This window comes from Rhinolophus ferrumequinum, chromosome 2 (genome assembly GCF_004115265.2).
Source record: "Rhinolophus ferrumequinum isolate MPI-CBG mRhiFer1 chromosome 2, mRhiFer1_v1.p, whole genome shotgun sequence".
NCBI lineage: Eukaryota > Metazoa > Chordata > Mammalia > Chiroptera > Rhinolophidae > Rhinolophus > Rhinolophus ferrumequinum.
This window is the reverse complement of record NC_046285.1, coordinates 46,324,771-46,349,572: the sequence shown is the minus strand read 5'-3', so window position 1 is coordinate 46,349,572 and position 24,802 is coordinate 46,324,771. Positions and strand designations below refer to the sequence as shown.

At 34.2% G+C, this 24,802-nt stretch overlaps 1 protein-coding gene across 9 annotated transcripts in view; it reads right to left on the bottom strand.

The window, feature by feature from the left end:
* The window catches only part of STXBP5L (syntaxin binding protein 5L), a 231,754-nt gene that overhangs the window by 123,171 nt on the left and 83,781 nt on the right, over positions 1 to 24,802 (bottom strand). For all 9 annotated transcript variants that reach the window (XM_033134983.1, XM_033134991.1, XM_033134974.1 and 6 more), the window contains exons 9-12: positions 22,590 to 22,713; positions 7,735 to 7,813; positions 5,968 to 6,122; positions 1,527 to 1,599 (exon numbers count right to left, since the gene is read on the bottom strand). In XM_033134983.1, the coding sequence (XP_032990874.1) occupies positions 1,527 to 1,599; positions 5,968 to 6,122; positions 7,735 to 7,813; positions 22,590 to 22,713 (431 nt within the window). The remainder of the gene's footprint in view (positions 1 to 1,526; positions 1,600 to 5,967; positions 6,123 to 7,734; positions 7,814 to 22,589; positions 22,714 to 24,802) is intronic.

Genomic DNA, 24,802 nt, shown 5'->3' with positions numbered 1-24,802 from the left:
TATGAGGAACTAATAAATATGGCACAGAAAGATGAGTTGAGTACACATGAGATCAGAAGAATATATTTTAATAAAACCTATATTAGAATTTAGAGGAAGAGGAATAAATCCATACATGTACCCAAAATTTAATCAGGTTTAATGTTGATAAATGTAGCAGCTAGGCAAAATTCAGTTATGATTACCATATGGCCCAAATCTTGTATCCTTTTCAAAATATTAAATTATATGCTGCAAATAGTCATAAAGAAGAACTTCGGCTTTTACATTTATAAACTACACGGAAAGTAAAACTCAGACTGTAATTCATTCAACAAAAATTTATTGAGAACTTACTCCATGTAGAGACAAAGCCCCCTCTTTATGAGGCCTACAATCTAGTAGGGAGACAATCTTTAAAAAAATAACAAATGGAAAATTTCATTTTTGTCAAAAGCTATGAAGGAGAGGAACATTGGAGCAGTGAGAGCCCTTAATAGGATATTTGACCAAATTATATAGATGATGAAAGATTTTTTTTAAATGAGGAAATGATATCTGAGTTGAAATTCTTATGGATAAGATGTTAATAAGGAGAAAAAGGAAGGGAAGATTATTCCATGCAGAGGAGAGAGAACATACAAAAGTTCTAAAAATACAAGGGGCTAAAAGAAGATCAGTAGGTCCAGAACACAGAATGAGGGAAAATCAGTTTTATGCTTATCAACATTTATAATGAAAATGTATAGCAGGAAGACAGTGTTGATAAATTTCAAGTCTATGTTTTACTGTCCATGTAAAGGAGTAGAGAGCACCACTCCTACAGCTATATTTTGTATTTGTTTCCATTGCCCACAGCATAATGAAAAAGCAAAGAATATAAAAGAAGGCCTCCAACTTCTTGCCCCCAAGATCCTCCTCTTTTGTACTGACTACTGCAGGAGTCCAATAATACTTTCATCATGTGCCATTTTCCTTTAGTCAATAGACTAGCAGATGGCCATGTAGTATATTGTACATGTTTTCATAACAATTGCTTTTGCTTAGGAAAACAGCAGAAATGTGATCCATTTGGTGTGTCCTGAATCTCCAAACTTTAGATGCTGCCTTTAAAAATCTTTTTGTTTTTTAATTTTTTTAATTGAGGAATGCTGGGGAACAGTGTGTTTTTCCAGGACTCAATAGCTCCAAGTCAAGTCATTGTTTTCAATCTAGTTGTGGAGGGCGCAGCTCACTGGTCCAAGTGGGAATCGAACCGGTAACCTTGGTGTTATGATCACTGCGCTCTAACCAACTGAGCCAACTGGCCACCCTAAAAATCTTTTTTACTTTCTCAGTGTCCCCTGAATTTTTCTGGTTAGTTTTCATTATTGAACCATATTACATGTCTGTAATTCTAGCAAAACAATAATCCACATAAAAAATATTTACCATCTATAAATACTAATGCCAATTATTTATAATGACCTCCAGTATACTAACTGTAATGAATAGAGTTTAAAAATAAGTTTTAAAAGTGGTAGTTATTCTGAACATGGATAACTTACTTGCTTTGTGTCAGATCAACTACAATGAGATCTTTCTCCAGAAGTACTACGACTGCATAGGGTTCTTGAAATTCTGAAGTTAAAAAAAAAAAAAAAAGGAAAAATTTCCATAGTCCACATTTTATAAAATCATCAGACTTACATTTCCTTTATCTGCTGTACAAATGTTATTTAAATGTTTTAAGAAGACCAAAACATGAACCAAAGTAGAAGTAATAAGAGCACATTTAGAAAACACATGTTGTGTTTCTCAAACTTAATGTTTACAACCATTACAGGGTACAAGTTAAAACTGAGAAGTTGCATAGCACAGAGCTAAATATATCCCCCAAAATAATGAGATGATGATAGTAGATTATTTCAAGAGAGTGAGTTTGTCATCTCCATCTTACAAACATATATCTATTCTTCCATAACCTAATATTTTCAATTTAATTTCACGCCTACAAGGAGATATACTAAGGAAATAGTAGTTCTGCTTCTCTCATCTGTGATACATATTCACCTCCCTATGAGACCAACACTCATACTAAAAAGTTTACTTTCAATTCAGTGTAATTTAATATGTACTTAAAGATTGCCTCTCATGTGCCCAATGGTATATATCTCACAAAACCAGAGAATCTGAGGGTAGTCTAAGATTTTCAAGTTCTTAAAATTCAACTTTCCCTTCCCCCCTTTCTTCCCTTCCCTCCCTTCCTTTCTTCAATATGTTCCAGAAACGTTGTAAGAAGGAAGGATATATGGAGAATAAGATGGACAAGGTCCTTGCTTTCATGGAGTTTACATTCTAGGGATGTATACAAACCATGAACAAGTAAACAAATAAGATTAATTCAGAAAATAATGTGAGCTATGAAAAAAAATAACACGAGTAATGGTGTAAGAAATGACTGGTGGTTGGTGGGGGAGTACTAATTTAGTTATAGTAGTTAGGGAAGATATTGCTATAAGAAAGGACTAATACGGGAAAGCCACAGTAAAGTGTTATTATCAATTTAAAGAAAAAAACTTACAAAAATATTTTATATACATGATATTTGATTCTCAGTAACTAGAGCAGGTATTACTATTTTTCCATTACATACCATGTTTCCCCGAAAATAAGACCAGGTCTTATATTAGTTTTTGCTCCAAAAGACACATTAGGGCTTATGTTCAGGGGATGTCATCCTGAAAAAGCATGCTAGGGCTTATTATCCGGTTAGGTCTTATTTTCGGGGAAACACGGTAGAAAGTAACTGAGGTCGATAAAGGTTACAAGACTGGCACAAATTTATAAAGCTAGCAAGTGACAGAGCAGAAATTTTAACCCAGGATTTCTGACTCTAAATTCTATCCTACTTTCATTATACCAGCAGTTCCTAATGGCCAGTTTAAGAGGTGTTTAATCCTAAAGTCAATAATCACTTGGCAGGAATTTTGTTCAGTATTCAAGTATTCGATGGGAAATTGGAATAGATGGCCTTCCGTCCTGAGAAGATATAAAGCCTATTCCTAAGTCACATGCTATGAGAGAAAAACTAAAACCAAACCCCCCCAAACCAAGAAGGAGAATGCCGTTTGGGTGCAAACCTATGTGACAGCATGCAGTCCCACTGCCTGCTACTCAAACTGTTCTCAAACTGAGGCTTTTACTCCTTTCTTCCTTATCTCTCAGAGCTGCTTCTAACATTGTTTCCATAGTTCTGGGTTCTTTTTGTTTGATTATTTGTTTTTCAATTATTTGTTTTTCAGCTGGATGAACACTGGGGTTCTATACTAGTAGTTTCGTTTTTTCCCTTCTCTCCCATCTTTAGGAAAATTATTAGTTGGGAAGCATACATTATCTGGGGGAGACTACATAAGAAATTTGGTAACAGTGGTTGCCTCTGGAAGGGCAGAGAGAAAGTTTTCATTATATACTGTTGTGTATTACAGGGTACTTTTCTGGCATTGCCACATATTAATTAGAAACAGTTAATAAAGTACATTTATATTTTACTGAGTAAAGTTAAACTGCTTCCTAGACCCTGACAAATAAGAAGTTCCATCCTCATTATCATTTATCTGAAAAACAAAGACATATGAGGCTTGGAAGTGATTAGACTTGGTTACAGTACATTTACCACTCATTTAACATTATTAGAAATTGTCCTAACATTTCTACTGATGTACAGAAATTTATCCACACATAAAATGTTTGATCTTTGCAACCACACATTTTCAGTTTCTATTACTGGCACACATATCTTCTTTCACTAGACTCTTAAATAGGAGGCATTTTCCTAAGCTCAGCTTTTGGTCCTCTGTTTGTTCTTTCTTCTTTTGTTTATTATTTGTTCTCATAACACCAAAGTAAATTTGAACATAAATAATATTTACTTATGTTCATGAGTAAATATTAAAGACCTTTCTCCTCTCTTTTTCTGTTCTCTAAACAACTTCATAATCAGATTTATCTGTCTCTTTCCAAAATCTGTTTTTACTGCATACGAAACCACTATTCTTAAAAAATGTTATCTTTGACTCACCTATCATGTCACTCCTAATCCAATTGTTGACCAAATTCAATGGGTTTTCCTCTTTCCATTCCTACAGGCAGTACTCTGTTTCAGATCTTGACCATTTTAATGCACATTATCACAAAAGCCTCCCAGCTGGAATCTGGAATTTTTTAGATTTCAGTATCTCTCTCTTCAAACCCACATGCTCCTTTTGGGCAAATCTTATTAAAAACACTGCTTTCTTTCATTTTAACATTTCCTCGAAATTCCCCTGTAGCTCACTATTTCCAAGTACCTACAAAAAGCTTTCACTTTTTTCTCTAAATTGATCTCACGCTAACAAACTCACGATTTCTAAAACAATTAGTCAATATCCTTTTCAAGGCCCAAGTCATTCTTCAAAGCCTATCTAAATTCTATTTTTTCCCCACAAAGCTTAGCATGAATATTTCGGTCATTGACTATCTGACCAGCCTTAAATTAGTACATTTTAAAACTCTGACCCATATAACTCAGCACTTAAGATATCTTTTTTTTAATTTTTATTAAAGTTTATTGGGGTGACAATGTAAGTAAAGTTACATAGGTTTCAAGTGTACAACTGACTCTGGGTGGTGAACACACAATGTGATATATAGATGATGTATTACAGATGTCATATTTTTTTTTAACTTAGGTCATAATTATCTCCCTCGTCTGACCAGATTTTATATAATTTGACATCAGAGATCAGTTTTATACTTCATCTGTATTCTCAGCCAGTCTAGTACTGAGATAATAGAAGCATCTAATAAATATTTGTTGATTAATTAACAACACAAGTAATTTGTCCCCTGCAACTCTGGAAATAAAGTGCCACATTGATTGTTATCTTCTAACAACTTATCCCACCTTTTAAACATGAAACTAAAGAATTAAAAAAAAATTAATACATATATAGTACAACTCGCAACTTATTACCTTTATAGTTTACAAAGTATGTTCCCTTTGGCCATCCAAGTCATGTGGAATCAATATTATTATTATTCGCTTTCTACAAATAATAAACCAAACTCATAAATATAAAGTGACTTACCCAAGGCTATACATCTAGTATATGACAGAGCTAAATCATAAACCCAAATATCCTGTCTCCAAATCCAGTACTCTTTTTCCTATATCTGTATGTTCCCTCTTGAAAATGCGGTAAGGTGTGTGTGTGTGTGTGTGTGTGTGTGTGTGTGTGTGTGTGTGTGTGTGTGTGTGTGTGTGTGTGTGTGTGTGTTTCCCTTTTTTGATGTTTCACCGTTTTCAATGTTTAGATTTCATTATCAAAACATTTCTTTATCATTAGATTCCAGTATACGATTTGTATATAAGTCTAGGATAGGTTTTATATTTACAAAAAGTCTATATTTGGGATGTTAAAAAATAGATAAGCATCTGTCCTCCCAAAGACTCTTCTGACTAATTATTCTCAAAATTGAAATAACTAAATAACCACAAATCAGCAATCCTTGAGCAATCAGAGGCAATGCAGTTGCATATAAAGCAAAGCCAGATGTGAAACAGATGCAGCACTACCCAAGTTACAGATCACTGATATCAGGTAAGTGCTTTAACTTTGATTGGCTTTGGAACGGGATGGGTGGAGCTGGTCTAGGAGAGGCTATTAGGAGACCTCTGTTTCCCCAAGTGATTTCCCTTGGGAGCCCCACGGGACCTTCCCAGCTCAGCTGCCACCATCCTAATCAAAGTTTAAAGCACTTACCTGATATTAGAACCTGAAACTCCAGTACTGCTGCACTACATCTGTTTTACTTCCACCTTGTCAAGTAAGTACAGTTGCAGAACCTGCTCCACCACCTGTAGCTGGATGTCAGCTGCCAAAACTAAAAATATTTAAGCTTAATTTTGTTAGGAGCTCATTTCAAAAATGATTTTTCAACATTAATAGTTTCATTTTAGTTACTTACCATTCGGATAGGGTGTTTCACATAAAGTTAGAAATTCAACAATAGGATGATCCATTTCAAGTACTGTAATTGCTTTTCCATGCATAATGGTTAAACTTGGTCTTCTGCAAGCTTTGTCATAGGACAGTCCACCAGAAAATATTATGAATGGTTCACTACATAGGGGGAAAAAAAGACAGTAAGGCTGAGAAGTCTTTTAAGATGACACAGTGTCACAGGACTGAGCCAATAAAGAACAGGCTTGATGGGGAGTATATACATTGTAATTACACAGACTGCAAAAGTCTTTCCTGGCCCAAAATATTGCACCCAAAAACTTACTATTCTATCATTTTCCTTTTTATGGATGTACATTCTCATCATTAAAATCACTAATGAATCCGCCTTAAGGTGTGGAGGTGGGTAGAGGGAATGGCAGTGATGATGAAGGGAGGTGGAGGTGGTCACTGACTCAAAAGGACAGCTTTACATATATTATTAATTGGTTCCCAAACTCTAAATCACTACCATTAGAATATAGGCTATGTTAGTTGTTCATATTAACTATTTGGCATGTGAGGCCCCAAATTCCTAAGAGATAAAAGAGGCAAATTTCAATATGAAATAAAATGTGATAGGGGCAAACGCAGAATGGTAGACGGTAACATGAAAATTCTATGTAACAGAGTTTCTGTGAAAAAAGGGTTATGGTAAAAAGGTGGAGAAAACTAATACATAAGGGGAAAATAGTTCACCAAAGGTAAATGCGATCTTATTCTCAATTTTACAATGGACCAGGCTGTTCTATTTAGCTTGTAAAATTAACTTCAAACAAATTTTTTAGACTCTGTTAGCTGCAAGATACAATTAGATAATAGAGTGGGATTGAGATGACTATAAAATATTACAGTTGTTAGAAAGTTATGAAATAGCTTCATAATTTTTCACTTTTCTCAAATTAATACCTATATATCTATGTGAGTTAATACCTATATATAGTATGTGAGTATGTACATTAAAAATAAGTGCTGATATAAAGTATTTTCAATAAATATCAAATTGAAAATATTCATCTCCAAAAATATTTTTTTAGACAACTAGTCACTTTTATTTTACCAAATTTTAAAAAATTAAATGTATTGGGGTGACAACGGTTAGTAAAGTTACATAGATTTCAAGTGTACAATTGTATACTATATCATCTATATATTGCATTGTGTGCTCACTACCCAGAGCCAGTTCTCCTTCCATCACCATATATTTGACCCCCTTTATCTTCTTCTACTATGCCTTCCCCCCTTACCCTCTGGTAGTCACTGAACTGTTGTCTGTGTCTATGAGTTTTTGTTTTTTATTTGTCTTATTCCTTTGTTGCTTTCAGTTTTATATTGTACATATGAGTGAAGTTCCTGCTCTTGTCATAGCCTTCCCAATTTTTTCTTTCACAAAGTTTCTACATTATACTAGAATGGAGCAGAAACACAGCTATTTATTTCCACTTCCACACTGGGGGCCATTTTGCTGGGCCCCTTTCAGTACTCTTAACTTCAGTGCTCCTCTACTTTTTAGTTTCCTTTTCTTAGTAGTAATTACAACAAATAGACACAATGTACTAAAGTATACAGTAAGTGGGATGATAGTAATTATGATTAATAATGTATAATTGTTTCACATTAGAAATCAGAATTATTTCTATACAAAGTTGGATTACCAATTACTAGAACAAATTATTAATTTTTCTCTGTTTCTTACGTATTTTCCCATATCCCCCAAAGTAAAACTGCATACCTGTTTCTACAGGTCTTGTATTCTACTTTAAGAATTGGTTTACAAGATTCAGATTTTCTTCCTTCTTTTTGACTTTTACCTAAAGAAAGAAAAAGGATTTTATTAACTCTGATTTAAACTTTACTCATCCATGAGAATTATAAAGTTTGACTGAAGCAATATAAAAAAAAAAGAATAATGTAATTATGTGTTTTTTAATAATAGGATAAACACATGTATGCATTTTAACATTTTTGTTGAATTTGTAAACAATTTATTAATTCCTGGTTATTTGTAAACATATCAAATCTGTATTGCTTTATATTCTCCACATATCGGGGGGTGCCAAAAAAATGTATACAAGTGGACACTTTGGTCAACTTTGCTGTAGCAGTAGTTCACTGTAATCAGAAATGTCTGGACGCTGATGGTAACCACTCTGAGCACTCTTGTAATTGCAGAAGTCAAACATTATTTGTATTCACCTTTTGTTATTGGTAGGTATTGAGTATTACAATTTTAATACAGTTTTCCTTTCTTAAAATGTGTATACATTTTCTTGGCACCCTCTGTATAAATCTAGTCTCATGTAAGGTTATTTTAATTATTTAAGCTTCAAGATAAAATAAACAATTTTTGAATTGAAGATACACATAGCCATATTAATCTACATAATGAAATATATTATTATGAAAATCCACATTAGGCTCAAAATTTTATCTATAATACAAGCAAACCCCTTTAATAGGCAAAAAAAACATGCTATTTAAAGCTTACGATAGACTATCAAAATCATTGCATTTACATGACATTCATTTAAAGGAAAGTCCACTAAACAATGAATACATATGGTTCCTTTCATGATTTTAAAAAGTAATTTCAATGATGTACTCTATTTGTATAAGAATTGTCTTGTAGGGGAAAAGTTATATTGTTCAGCTTCCATAAAATTTTGAATAAGGAATCAAAAAGATTATGAAATGGAAGTGAAGCTACTTTTGCATCTAACATACTTATCTTCCTATTTATGATTTTGCTTATAATTTTATGTCTCATTTTGATAAAATTGATGTTTTTTGATGACATGTTTGTTTCTTTTTTTAGTAAGTACTCTTATTTATTCTTGTACTGCTAGTTTTGTTTATAGATACAGATATCTATTAAATAAAGAGGTGTTTACATGCATATATGTTTACATTTTCAGGATAGTTTCTGAATGGCACAGCCAAATTCAAATAGGATGTCAAGATAGTTGCATTTAATTTGTTTAAAGGGCAGGGTATTAAGATACAACATACCTTATCTGCTCCATGGCATACTTTCTAAAATTGCCTTCTCTTTTAACCTATGTCAACTAAAGAAACAACCAATAATAAAATATTGGTCATAATCATTCTTATTGTAAAAAAGATAAAAAGTGTCTGTATTATATATAAAAAAGAATTGCAGACATTATATTTAGATCATGATGCCTTACAAAGAGATACTTTGGTTCAAGGAATCACTCTGAACAGTGGTCTTAGGGGTGAGGAACAGCTAGTTGGTGATTACTGGTTTGGGTAATGACTGAAAATAGAGAGAACTGAAGGAAGTGACACAACCAGGAAAGAGATCCACCCTTTTCAGAGGGATGTCTTTCTCATCCAGTGCTTCTCTAATAATTGCCAAGCCATTAATTAATGAAAATGGTATATGTGATGTTGTTTCTATATATGGAATCAATTACTATTTTTCGATCATTATGATGCACTGATTTCAGTAGACAAAAATATCTAATTAATTAGTTAATTAATTATTTAATGGTTTACTTCAATATCTAACTCCAAAATTAATTTGGGGGTAAAGGTTTTCTGCTTTGATTAAGTTCATTGCCTGTCAGTAATTGAAATATGCTTAAATGTCATAGTGTGTAAAACATCATAATCAACAATTGCATTTATTGATACTTCTTATGTTCAGAGTACTGTACTAAGTGTTAGGATACAGAAGTAACTGACCATCAAGAAGATTAAATTTTACTAAATTAAACAAAACAAATATAAAAATGACAATATGAGGTACCATAAGCAAATGAGTGATAGACATAAGTATTATAAGAGTTGAGAATAAAACTGTTTCCTTTTATAATAGCAGACTTTCTAGAGTTCTACAGAAAACTTCCTAGAAGCTAGACAGAGCATTAACAGACAGAATTTGGGTAGGAGAGCATCAGAAGAGACATGGAGGCAGAACATGCCTAGTGTGTCAAGGGAGTAATGGATAAGCCAATTTGGGTAGATTAAAAGACTCATGTAGAAAAATAGTGAAAATAATGTTGATGAGGTATAAAGAAGCCAGACAATGGCAATCTATAAAACTGATTTGCAATATAGACAATGGACAGTCATTGGAAGCTTTCATGTTGGGAAGTGATGTGGGTAAAGCAAGGTTTCAGAAATATTAGTATGGCTTCATTTAATAGAGCAATTTTGAGGATATAAGATATTAATGCTGGAAAAATAAGTAGGAGATTATTGCAACAGTGCAGGAAAAACAGAGAGAAAAAAGAATGACGATAAATGAATAGTCTCAAAGAAATGTAGAATACCATTCATCGCACCAACATATACATAATGGAAGTACAATAAGTAGAGGAAAGAGAGAAAGGAGCAGAAAAACTGCTCCTCATACAATACTGGTTGAAAAAAACTTGCTAAATTTTGATGAAAAGCATTATCTACACATCTAAGAACCTCAATGAACAACATGTATGATAAAAGCAAAGACCTTGACTCCCAGACACATCACAATAAAAGTAGATGAGGGTAAAAGGGATCAAATATATGGTGATGGAAGGAGAACTGACTCTGGGTGGTGAACACACAGTGTGATATATAGATGATGTATTACGGAATTGTACACCTGAAACCTATGTAACTTTACTAATAATTGTCACCCCAATACAATTTAATTAAAAAAAATGCTAAAAGCCCAAAAGAAAATCTTGAAGGCTGCAAGAGAAAAATGACTCATCACATACAAGGGAGCAACAGTAAGATTAATGGCTGACTTTCTTATTAGAAAAGAAAAATAAATGGAGCTAAAAACAAAGAGTACAGTAAAAGGTAATTATGTAGATAATTATAAAAGACAGTATAACTGCATATTTCTTCTCCAGTCTTCTGTTAACTGACGTAAGATGCCATTGTATAAAATAATATGCACATAATTGTAATGTGGGAAATAGGGGAGATTTGGCTTTGACTGCTGTTTCCTTTCCCCAGCCAAAACCGTAAGGGAAGCTTTCTCGGGATTCTTTCTGACTTTCCCTGTGTTTGCTTGGTAGGGTTCATGGAGGACAGTGATGCCAGACAGTGCACAGACCTTACATTTGTAGCCTCAGGTAACTTCATACTTTCACATTAGTCCATACTTAGCCTTTAGCAAGTCATCAAAAAAAAAAAAAAAAAAAAAAAGGAAGAAACTGTTTGCTACAACTTTCTATTCGTGTTAGTGGCATCGAACAATATCTGCCCTACACAAGCAAAGGCTCAGGTCTTATCCCTCCCTGCAGGTACCTTGTTTCGCTCAGATTTTAAGTTAGTTGTTTGCCCTGCCACCTTACTTCTCTGATGAGTTCAATAAGTTATTAATTTGCATTTTATTCAGCTTTTTGTTGTTGTATGAATGGTAATGATGTACCTCCCAGCTTTCTATATCTATGTGGAGATTAAGTAACACACTTGTAAATAGCACAACAGTCAAAGGAGAAACCTCAAAAGAAATTTTAAAATATCTTGGACTAAATAAAAATGAAAACACAACTTATCAAATTTGTGGTATGCAGCAAAAACAATTCTTAGAGGGAAATTCTTAGAGGGAAATTTATAGCATTGAGTGCATATATTAGAAAAGAAGACATAAAATCAATTATCTAAGTTCTCCCCTTGGAGAAGAAAAAGAGGAGCAAATTAAATCCAAAGAAAGCAGAAAAAGAGAAATAATAAGAATTAGAGCAGAAATAAGTGAAATAGAAAGCAGGATACCAACAGAAAATCAAGGAAAACTAAAGCTGATTCTTTGAAAAGATCAATAAAATAGATAAGCCTCTAATCTATTTAACTAAGAAAGACAGAGGACACAAATTACTAATATCAGAAATGAAAGAGTGGCCATCACTACAGATCCCATGGACATAAAAAAGATAATAAAGAAATACTATGAACAACTGTATGCTACAAATTTGATAATCTTGATTAAATGAACTAATCCTTAAGACACAATCTGCCAAAACGCACACCAGAAGAAAGAGACAATCTGAATAGGCCTATATTTATTAAAGAAATTAAATCAATAACCTTCTGAAACAGAAAACATCAGGCCCACACGGGTCCTATGAAACATTTAAATAAGAAATTACACTAATTTTCTACAACCTCTTTCAGAAGAGGGAATACTTCCTAACTCATTCTATGAGGCCAGGATTACTCTAACGCCAAAACCAGAAACATTACAAGAAAACTACAGACCAATATCTCTCATGAACATTAATGTAAAAACCTTTAACAAAATATCAGGAAATCAAATCCAACAATGTATAAAAAGAATTCTGCACCATGACTATGTGATTTATCCCAGGCATGCAAGGCTGGTTCAAAATTCAACAACCAATTAATATAACCCATCAGATCAATGGGCTAAAACAGAAAAATCATCTGATTATACAAATAGATGGAGAAAAAGCATTTGACAAAATCCAACAGCCATTCATGATAAAAACTCATACTAAACTAAGAACAGATGCTAATTAAGATGGTAAATTAATCAACTTGATAATGAATATCTACAAAAACAAACAAACAAACAAACAAAAACACCCTATAGGTGACATCAAACTTAATGGTGAAATTCAAATCTTCCCCACCAAGATTAGGAACAAGGCAAGGATGTCTCCTCTCACTACTCCTTTACAACATTATACTAGAATCCTAGCTAAAGAAATAGGAGAATAAAGTATAACAAAAGGCATACAGATTGGGAAGAAAGAAATAAAACTGTTAGCAGATGACATAATCACCTATGTAGATAATCAGAAAGAATCAACAAAAAGTCTCCTGGAACTAAGATATGATTATAGCAAGGTTGAAGGATACAATGTTAACATAAAAAAGTCAATTGCTTTCCTATGTACCAGCAAAACTAAGTAGAATTTTTTTTTTCAGTTTTTTTTTTTTTTAATTTATTTTTAATTTATTGGGGTGACAATTGTTAGTAAAATTACATAGATTTCAGGTGTGCAATTCTGTATCACATCATCCATAAATCACATTGTGTGTTCACCACCCAGAGTCAGTTCTCCTTCCATCACCATATTTGATCCCCCTTACCCTCATCTCCCATCCCCGACCCCCCTTACCCTCTGGTAACCACTAAACTATTGTCTGTGTCTATGAGTTTTTGTTTCTCATTTGTTTGTCTTGTTCTTTTGTTGTTTTTGGTTTATATACCACATATCAGTGAAATCATATGGTTCTCTGCTTTTTCTGTCTGACTTATTTCGCTTAGCATCATACTCTCAAGATCCATTCATGTTGTCACAAATGTTCCTATATCATCTTTTCTTACTGCCGAATAGTATTCCATTGTGTATATATACCACAACTTCTTTATCCATTCATCTATCGAAGGACATTTTTGTTGTTTCCATGTCTTGGCCACTGTAAACAAAGCTGCAATGAACACTGAAGCACACGTGTCTTTACATATAAATGTTTTCAGATTTTTTGGGTAGATACCCAGGAGAGGGATTGCTGGGTCATATGGTAATTCTATTCGTAATTTTTGAGGAACCTCCACACTGCCTTCCATAATGGCTTCACTAGTCTGCATTCCCACAAACAGTATATGAGGGTTTCTTTTTCTCCACAGCCTCTCCAACACTTGTTACTATTTGTCTTGTTGATGATAGCCATTCTGCCTGGGGTGAGGTGATATCTCATTGTGGTTTTTATTTGCATTCCTCAGATGATTAGTGATGTTGAGCATTTTTTCATATGTATATTTGCCATTTGTATGTCCTCTTTGGAGTAATATCTTTTCAGGTCCTCTGCCTATTTTTCAATTGGGTTGTTTGTTTGTTTTTGTTGTTGAGTTTCATGAGTTCCTTGTATATTTTGGATATTAGCCCCTTATCGGACGCACTGTTTGCAAAAATCTTCTCCCATTCAGTTGGTTGCCTCTTTATTTTGTCAATGGTTTCTTTTGCTGTGCAGAAGCTTTTAACTTTGATATAGTCCCATTCATTTATTTTAGCTTTTACTTCCATTGCCTTTGGAGTCAAATTCATAAAAGGGTCTTTGAACCCAAGGTCCATAAGTTTAGTACCTATGTTTTCGTCTATGCAGTTTATTGTTTCAGGTCTTATGCTTAAGTCTTTGATCCATTTTGAATTAATTTTGGTACATGGTGACAGAGAGCAGTCCAGTTTCATTCTTTTATACATGGCTTTCCAATTCTGCCAGCACCATTTATTGAAGAGGCTGTCTTTCCTCCATTATATGTTTTTAGCTTCTTTGTCAAAAATTATCTGTCCATATTTATGTGGTTTTATTTCTGGGTTCTCAGTTCTATTCCATTGGTCTATGTTTTTCTGCCAATACCATGCTGTTTGATTATTGTAGCCAATATCATGCTGTTTTGATTATTGTAGCCCTGTAGTACAAGCTAAAGTCAGGGAGTGTGATACCTCCAGTACTGTTCTTTTTTCTTAAGATTGCTTTGGCTATTCGGGGTCTTTTGTGGTTCCAAACAAATCTGATGATTTTTTGTTCTACTTCTTTAAAAAATGCCATTGGGATTTTGATGGGGATTGCATTAAATCTGTATATTGCTTTGGGTAATAAGGCCATTTTAACTATGTTGATTCTTCCAATCCATGAGCACGGAGTGTCTTTCCATTTCTTTGTGTCTTCTTCAATTTCTTTCAAAAATGTCTTATAGTTTTCAGCATATAGATCCTTCACATCCTTGATTAAGTTTATTCCTAGGTATTTTATTCTTTTTGCTGCAATTGCAAAATAAATTGTTTTTTGTATTTCTTTTTCTGAGATTTCATTGTTAGTATATAGGAATGCAATGGACTTTTGTATGTTGATTTTGTAGCCAGCAACTTTACTATATTCGTTGATTGTTTCTAATAGCTTTTTGGTGGAGTTTTTAGGGTTTTCTATATATAGCATCATGTCATCTGCAAAGAGTGATAATTTAAGTTCTTCATTCCCAATGTGGATGCCTTTTATTTCTTTATCTTGCCTGATTGCTCTGGCAAGGACTTCCAACACTATGTTGAAAAGCAGAGGTGATAGGGGGCAGCCCTGTTGTGTTCCTGAACGTAGAGCAAAGGGCTTCATTTTTTCACCATTAATTATGAGATTAGCTGAGGGTTTGTCATATATGGCCTTTATTATGTTAAGGTATTTTCCTTCTATACCTATTTTATTAAGTGTTTTCATCATAAATGGATGTTGTATCTTGTCAAATGCTTTTTCTGCATCAATTGACATAATCATATGATTTTAGTCCTTTATTTTGTTTATGTGATGTATCACATTGATGGATTTGCGGATGTTGAACCATCCTTGTGCCCCGGGGATGAACCCCACTTGGTTGTGATCTTTTTAATGCATTGTTGTATTCGATTTGCTAGAATTTTGTTTAGGATTTTTGCATCTGTATTCAGCAGAGATATTGGTCTGTAGTTTTCTTTTTTTGTGTTGTCCTTACCAGGTTTTGGTATCAGGGTAATGTCAGCCTCATAAAATGAGTTAGGGAGTACTGTCTCTTCTTCAATTTTTTTGAAAGAGTTTGAGCAGGATTGGTATTAGATCCTCTTTGAAGGTTTGGTAGAATTCACTAGTGAAGCCATCTGGTCCCAGACTTTTGCTTTTGGGAAGGTTTTGGATGACTGATTCAATTTTGTTACTGGTGATCGGTCTGTTTAGATTTTCCAGTTCTTCATGGTTCAGCCTTGGAAGGCTATATGTTTCTAAGAACTTGTCCATTTCTTCTAGGTTATTGAATTTGGTGGCATATAGTCCTCCATAGTATTCTTGGATGATCCTTTACATTTTTGTGGTGTCCATGATAACTTTCTCTTTTTCATTTCTGATTTTGTTAATTAGTGTCTTCTCTCTTTTTATCTTAGTGAGTCTAGCCAACGGTTTGTCAATTTTGTTAATCTTTCAAAGAACCAGCTCTTTGTCACATTAATTTTTTCTATTGTCTTTTTGTTCTCTATTTCATTTAGTTCTGCTCTGATTTTTTTATTTCCTTTCTTCTGCTGACCTTGGGTTTGACTTGTTCTTCTTTTTCTAGTTCTTTAAGGTGTTAACATGAGGTTATTTATTTGGGATTTTTCTTGTTTCTTGAGATAGGCCTGTAATTATATAAATTTCCCTCTTAAAACTGCTTTCGCTGCATCCCAAACATTTTGGTAGGATGTATTTTCATTGTCATTTGTTTCTATGTACCTTTTGATCTCTCTTCTAATTTCTTCTTTGACCCAGTCGTTCTTTAAAAGTATGTTGTTTAATTTCCATGTATTTGTGTTTTTTCCTGCTTTCTTTTTGCAGTTGATACCCAATTTCAAAGCCTTGTGATCAGAGAATATGCTTGGTATGATTTCAATCTTCTTAAATTTGCTGAGGCTGATTTTGTGTCCCAATATATGGTCTATCCTTGAGAATGTTCCATGTACACTAGAAAAGAATGTATAGTCTGATGTTTTAGGATGAAGTGCTCTATATATGTCAATTATGTCCATTTCATCTAATGTGTCATTTAGGGCTGCTATTTCATTATTTATTTTCTGTTTGGATGATCTATCCATAGCTGTCAATGATGTATTTAAGTCCCCTAGTATAATTGTGTTTTGGTCAATTTCTTCCTTTAGTTCTGTTACTATTTGGTATATTTCGGTGCTCCCTGATTGGGGGCATAAATATCGATGATTGTTATGTCTTCTTGTTGTATAGTCCCCTTTACCATTATGAAATGTCCATCTTTGTCTCTTGTTAACTTTTTCACTCTGAAGTCTGTTTCATCTGATATCATTATGGCTACACCTGATTTTTTCTGGGTACCATTTGCTTGGAGTGTCAATTTCCACCCTTTCACTTTGAGTCTATGCTTGTCCTTGTAGCTGAGATGTGTCTCTTGGAGACAGCATATGGTTGGGTTTAGTTTTTTGATCCAGTCTGCTACTCTCTGCCTTTTTATTGGTGAGTTCAGTCCATCTACATTTAGGGTGATAATTGATAGGTGAGGATTTCCTGTCATTCTATCTTTAGTTTTCTGGTAAGGCTGTGTCTCCATTGTTTCTTTCCCTTTTTGTTGTTGTCTGTTATTTCTGTGTGGTAGTATTCTATGATGTTTCCCTCTGTTTCTTCTTTTATTACAGTATATATTTCAGTTCTGGATTTTTTTTGAGTGGTTACCCTTAAGTTTATGTAAAAGAAAGTTTGATATTTAGAGTATTCCATTTTCTTCAGCACGCTTACTTTCTCCATTCCCATATTCCGGTTCAGGCCTTTACTCTCCCCCTTTTTATGTTTTGGTTGCCACAAATTGTCCCTGTTGATGGTGGTCAAATAGCCTCCTTTAGTATTTCTTGTAGTGCAGGTCGTGTATTAGAAAATTCCCTCAGCTTCTGTATTTCTGGAAAGGTCTTTATTCCTCCTTCATATTTAAAGGATATCTTTGCTGGATATATTATTCTTGGCTCCTAATTTCTCTCTTTCAATAGTTTGAATATTTGGTTCCACTCCCTCCTGGCTTGTAGAGTTTCTGCTGAAAAATCTGATGATAATCTAATGGGCTTTCCTTTGTTGGTTACCATCTACTTTTCCCTGGCTGCCTTGAGGATTCTTTCTTTGTCGTTGATTTTAGAAAGCTTCAATACAATGTGCCTTGGAGAAGGCCTGTTGGGATTGAGGTAATTAGGTGTTCTATTTGCTTCTCGGATTCGGGGATCCAGTTCTGTCCACAAGTTTGGGAAGTTCTCATCGACAATTTGTTTGAATATATTCTCTGTTCCCTTCTCTCTTTCTTCTCCTTCTGGTATGCCCATTATTCTTATATTGCTCTTTCTGATGGAGTCAGAAAGTTCTTGTAGAGTTCTTTCATTTCTTTTAAGTCTCAAGTCTCTTCTTCTTCCCTCTGTGTAATTTCCAGGTTTCTATCTTCAAGGTCACTGATTCTTTCCTCCATCTGGTCAACTCTACTATCTAAGCTGGTTATTTCATTCTTAATTTCTTCTATTGAGTTCTTAATCTCCAGAAATTCTATTTGGTTCTTTTTTAAAATTTCAATCACTTTCGTAAAATGCTCATGTTGTTCTTTGATTGTGTTGCTGAGTTCATTAAACTGCCTTTCTGTGTTTTCTTGCATCTCATTGAGTTTTTTCAGAACTGCAATCTTGAATTTTTTGTCATTTAAGTCACATATTTCCATATCTTTAAGTTCCTTTTCTGGAGACTTTTCACTTTCTTTCTGAGCTGTCTTGTTGCCTTGATTATTCATGGCAATTACTGATTTATTATTTCTCTTCCTAGACATCTACAGGAGTGGCTTCTGCAACAGGTTGATAGGAAGAGGTCTTTCTTTTGTTTTCCAGTACTTGTTGGTAGAATGTTTTATTTTCTCTCTGACTGCAGCCTTTTTTTTCTCTCTCACATGGTAGTGCTATGTTTTCTCTGCACTATTCCAGCTTCTCACACAATGGGGGAATTCCCTGGAAGATGGGCTTCTCCTCTGTTAATAGTTCGCCTGGGTCACAGGGCTCAGTATCCGTGTGGGTAGTGCGGAGAGCTTTTGAAGTTTCAAAGCTCTTCCTGCACCAGATTCAGAGCCCGTATGTTTCAGCAGTTCTGTTTACTCCTGCAAGGATCCGCTAAGATAGGGGGGCCAGGGGCGGGGTGAATTGTGAGAGCTGGCCCAGAGCAATGGCAGTGACCATCACCACAGCCGGTCCTGCTTCCACAGCTCCCTCCCCTTTGCTGGAACTAGTTGGGCTGTGAATCTGTGTCTGCAGTCCACAGTTCTCAGAACAGCAAATATTCTGTTCTTTTGATCTGACAATGCTACTGTTCCGCTTCTAGCACTGGGAAGGTGAGGGCGGGGTGAGCTCTGGGAGGGTAGGGAGGGGGCGGCTAGTCTCAGTGCCTAAGGCTTCCATTCTCTGCTCGGTATTGAGGGCTTAAACCACCGTTTTCAGGCTTCTTCCCTCAGTCTTTGCTCCGAGGTCTCTGCCCTGAGCACTGGGTTCAGCTGTGTTATATGCTTCCCCCTCAGCCCTGTGGGCCATAAGCGGAGCCCTAGCAGTCCAAGTTCTTCCCTCTCCCGCAGCTGCGGTAGTTCCAGGATGCAGCGAGTTCCAAGCACTGAGCTAGGTCTGCGTCCTGCACCTGCGTGGCTCAGTCTCCGCACTTCTCCCTTCCTTCCTTCCCCGCTTGCGCGATTCACCCACCTTTAGGTGAATTCAGTAGTGGGCCTCTTCGTCTTGCCTGTCTGCTGTGCAGGGAGTCCTTTGTGGAGTTATTGTTGTTTGATTAGTTGTAAATTCCAGGGGAGCTTTACAGAGGCTCAGCTCACGCCCCATTTTTTATCATCATCACCATATATTTGATCCCCTTTACCTTCATCTACCACCTGCCTCCCTCCTTACCCTCTGGCAACCACTAAACTATTGTCTGTGCTATGAGTTTTGTTTCTCATTTGTTTGTTTTGTTCTTTTGTTGTTTTTGGTTCATATACTACATATTAGTGAAATCATGGTTCTCTGCTTTTTCTGTCTGACTTGTTTCACTTGTTTCATTATATTCTCAAGATCCATACATGTTGAGAATGTTCCTATTTCATCTTTTCTTACTGCCGAATAGTATTCCATTGTGTATATATATCACAACTTCTTTATCCATTCATCTATCGAAGGACATTTTGGTGTTTCCATGTCTTGGCCACCGTAAATAAAGCTGCAATGAACACTGGAGCACACGTGTCTTTATGGATATATGTTTTCAGATTTTTGGGGTAGATACCTAGGATTGGGATTGCTGGGTCATACGGTAATTCTATTTTTAATTTTTTGAGGAACCTCCACACTGCCTTCCATAGTGGCTGCAGCAATCTGCATTCCTACCAACAGTGTATGGGGTTCCTTTTTCTCCACATCTTCTCCAACACTTGTTATTATTTGTTTTGTTGATGATAGCCATTCTAACTGGTGTAAAACATTAATCTGTATAGATATATGTGCTCCAATGTTCATTGCAGCTTTATTTACGGTGGCCAAGACATGTAAACAACCAAAGTGTTCTTCGATAGATGATTGAATAAAGAAGGCGTGGTATATATACACGATGGAATACTATTCTGCCATAAGAAAAAAATGAAATAGTGCCATTTGCAACAACATGGATGGATACTGAGATTATTATGCTAAGCAAAATAAGTCAGACAGAAATAGTTGAGAACCATATGATTTCACTGATATGTGGGATATAAAACTGAAAGCAACAAAGGAACAAGACAAACAAAGAAACAAAAACTCACAGACACAAACAATAGTTTAGTAGTTATCAGAGGGTAAGGGGGATAGGGGTGGTAGATGAGGGTAAAAGGGATCAAATATATGGTGATGGAAGGAGAACTGATTCTGGGTGGTGAACACACAATGTGATATATAGATGATTATTACAGAATTGTATACCTGAAACCTATGTAACTTTACTAACCATTGTCACCCCAATAAACTTTAATTTAAAAAAAAGAAGCTTGAAAAAAATTCATGAAACAAAAAAGGACAGAATTAAAGTGAAAAGTAGACAATTCTATTATCATGTTAGGAAATTTTAATATCACTCTCTCAGAAATTGATAGTACTAGTCAAATATCAGTAAAACAATATAGGATTTGATTAATGCTATCAACCATCTTGACCTATTTGAATTTTAACATATATAAAGCAGAAATAAACAGAATTAGAAAGGAAAGCCATAATAATAGAGATTTTAACATACATTTCTCACAATTTAAAAATCAAAGAACTTAAGCTAAATTTAAACAGTACAGAATAAAAAACACAATTTCAAATTTGACTTTTGTGTAGCAATTAAGAAATGTACATTCTTCTCAAGCACACTTGGAACTTTATAGCAATTATCTATGTATGTCTAATTATAGAGCATATCCCAGTAAATTTTGTAGAACTAGTATCAAGCCACTCTCTGACTAAAATTAAAATTAAAATCTACAAATATTTTTTAGAAGTTAGAAATCATATGTCTAAATAACTCATAGATATAAAGCAGAATTATCATAGGGATTAGAAAATACCTCAAACTGAATACTAATGAAAATTATATATTATTAAAATGTCAAAATTTATGGAATACAGTTGAAGTGGTACTTAGAGAAATTTTTTTATTTTAGAAAATAAAAATAGCTGAAATAAAAGGGAACAAAATGAATACAAAGGATGTAGATAGAAATGACAATGGATGCCCCTGCTGTCAAAAGTCACTGACACTGGCTTAACAATGTCATAGTGACCAGCAGGAATTTAATTTGACTTATATGTTATGAGAGACACAGATGCTGATGTTTTCAACAACCTGTGAACAGAACTTCATCTCTTTCAAAGGAAAACAGAATTATAGAAAACAACCCAAACTGATAAAATAAATATGGATAGGGTAAAACATATGAAAGCCTCAAATATCCAAACAAGTCCAAAAGAACTTGTAAAGAAGTTGACTGTTGAGAAGAATAGAAGGAATAGAAAACTTACGAATAAATCATATTACACATTTGAAAATAAAAGGTCTAAGAATTTTTTTGGGGGGTGGAGAGGAGGGGAACCCACCATAGAAACAAATAATTAAACCTGAGTGGACATATAGCAATGCCTATCCAAGGTTTTCATAACGGCAATCTTTAAATAAAGCATCTCAAGTAAGAGTTTAAATGTCATCTCTAGGTAAAGCAGCTAGATTAAATGTATTAATTATTTGCAGATGGAACATGCAACTGTGGTACAAAAAATGGCAGACCAACGAATGACAAAAGAATTCCATTTTGTGATTTATAAGTCACCCATTATTTTAAAAATACCAGTATTTTCTAAATGTGATACTATAATAAATGCTTACAAAGTATAAAATAGAATGTTTGATTAACTGCTAGGTTTTGACCTCTCTATTCTTAGAAACAACCAACAGTGCGACGTACTGGTAAACATAAAACTCAGATCATCACCAATATTCTTGAAAATAATATAGTCATCTGAATAAAAGCTATTCATACATTTATATTTTTTATTCTGCCCAGTTCAGTATACAGGTCCAACATAAATGCTAAATACCTCTTTTCAATGAGAAAGATAAGATAAATACAATATGTAATAAAACCACAGTCTTCATTCGGTAATTCAGTGAAATCAAATGGCAGAAATGGAAATAAATGGGAGAACTAGAATACAGATTACAAGCAGTATATAAATTAGGTCTGAAAGTCAGATCTAAATAATGCCATTCTCTCACTAGGTCCTTAACCCTTAAAGTTGGACAAATTTCCTTTATTATAAACTCTGCTTGTACATCAACCATCCATTATCCAATTTTATCACTTAATACAAAGTAGGAAAGTGGATAGACAAAAAGAAGGAAAGTACAAAGTTTGGGGCATAATGTGGGGGATCTGAAGGAGGTATAAAAGGTATTTAGAATCAGAAGCTATGTCCTATCACCTCTTTCTACCTAACACACTGATACTACCTCTCCTACTTTAAGTCAAGGCACTGTAACTCCAGAGTTTGTTTCTTTTGAAAGCATATATCTTACCATGTGGAATTGTGGTCTGGAAAGGACGACTTGGGCTTTTCAAGTTCCATAAAGTCAAGCTACCATCTGAATGGCTGCACATGAACTGTTTGCCCTCATGATGCCAATCAATTGAATGAATAGCCTAATGAAATGACAACAAAAACAAGTAGAGGGGGGAAGTTGGTATGTTATAGCATTCTACATTCCAAAAGAAAAATATTCTGACATAAAATTAGTATAACAATAACACTTAAGAAACATATGTAATTTTTCTTTCCCAGATCATACTATCTTTGGTTCAGTCCTTTATAGGCTTATAAAAGGCTACAAAAACTCATCTCCTGAGATAAAGAAAAGTAAATTTCCTCATATCATTAGATTCCAGAATTTTTTGTTGTAAATTCTATGTCTTCCTTGTATCTTATAATGTTTCTTTGAAAAATCATTTATATAGAAGTAAAAGCAAGTTTATCAGAAGATAATTTCTGGTAAGGTAAAGGCCTAGTTCCATTTAAAGTAGCCAATTTAAAAAATAATTTACATAAGAGCTACCATCTGAGGGCTTACTATGTGCCAGACCAATGGTAAGCACTTTATGTACATCATTTAATTTAATCCCATAAAACAGGTATTATTTTTTTTCCAATATACACATGGCAAAATAGGCCTAGAGAGATTGAGATACTTCCTCAGGTCACACAACTCAAAGCCAAGGTCTATCTAACTATAAAACCATATTCGCAATCATTGTACTATATTGTTTCTAACATAAACAATTTAAATTGATTTGAAGCAAGAAGGGTTTAAATATTTTTAAACACTTGTGAATCAGATAAAATTAAAAAGTATTATTACATATTCCTAAATTGTTTAATTCCCAGTGGTGGCACAGTGTCTTGCATAAAGCAGGTGCTCAATAAAATCTGTTGAACGGATAAGCAATTGATGTCATCACATATGTCCACAACCTTGGTAATTTTTCTAAATCAATAAAGTATATGTGGAACTTGGGTAATGTACTAAGCACTATGAGAGAAGCTCTAGTAGACATAAAAGCTGAACAGATACATACAACATGATACTTTCCTTAAAAGAACTTAAAAAAACAGTAAGATAGGGAAGACTGCTATAATTGAACTTCCAAACAAGTATTATTAGTTACAGATAATTGACAACTAGTGTAATCATTAGACAAATCATAAAGTAAACAGGATATAAGCTGTACCTCAAAAAATAAGTAAGATTTTATAAAGTGAAAAAAGAAAACATGAAACCCTGGATTTAGGTTTTTCTCTCACCCTGGTCTACATTACTAGGCAGCAAGACTTCTTTTTTGCCAGCATTCAGTAGAGGCAGTTAGAGGGAGAGAAAAACTCACTCTTTATTGTTTTTTCCTTTGCTTATTTCTTCTCACTTTTATAGCTAGCTCAAGGGAAATGTCACTTCTTCTTGCCTCCTCTATATGTTAACTTTGATGAACCTCAGTCAATTTAAAGTTCTCTCTCAGACTGCCTTTCTACAAATGATGGGGGCAGAGACCCCTAACCCTTCTTCCTATCCCAGTGAATTTCTACCTAGTGGAGATGACAGATATAAAAATAATAGCTACAACACAAAACTGAAACAAATAATTGCTGGAAATATACTTATTGTAAACAAGAGTAGGCATGTAAAACCAACTTGTTATTAGAGAGGAGGATGTCAAATAATACATTAAAGAGCTGGCATTTGAACAGACTTAGTGAATAAACATTCTGCTTATTTGTTTATAGCCTATTCTTTTATTTAAAAGGACTTTAAGGGTCTACTGAAAAGCCAAATATAATACAACTAATTCAGGAAGAATTTTAAAGGATAGAAAACAGAATATGGAAGATAAATCACTAGCCAGTTCGGTCAAATCAGTGGTTTGATTGAAATTCTTGAAAACAAAAGAGAAAAAGAAACCTAAAAAGCTGGGTAACAGTATGAAAAAAGGAGAAATGGCAGTTACTCAAGGAATTAAAAAGTTAGCCTCAGGTCAAATTCTGAGGGGTTTCTTTGTGAGAGAGATTTTTTAAAAAGAAATATTAATATAGTAAAACAAAAATTTCACAGCTAATGTGGAAATAAAATTCATATAGTTATTTCTTAAAATAAGCTTGGATTGACAAAACCAAATTCTCAACTCATCAATGGCTATTAATCAAGGGACTAGTTAAATAGTCCAAATAGTTTTGCAGTCACGAAAG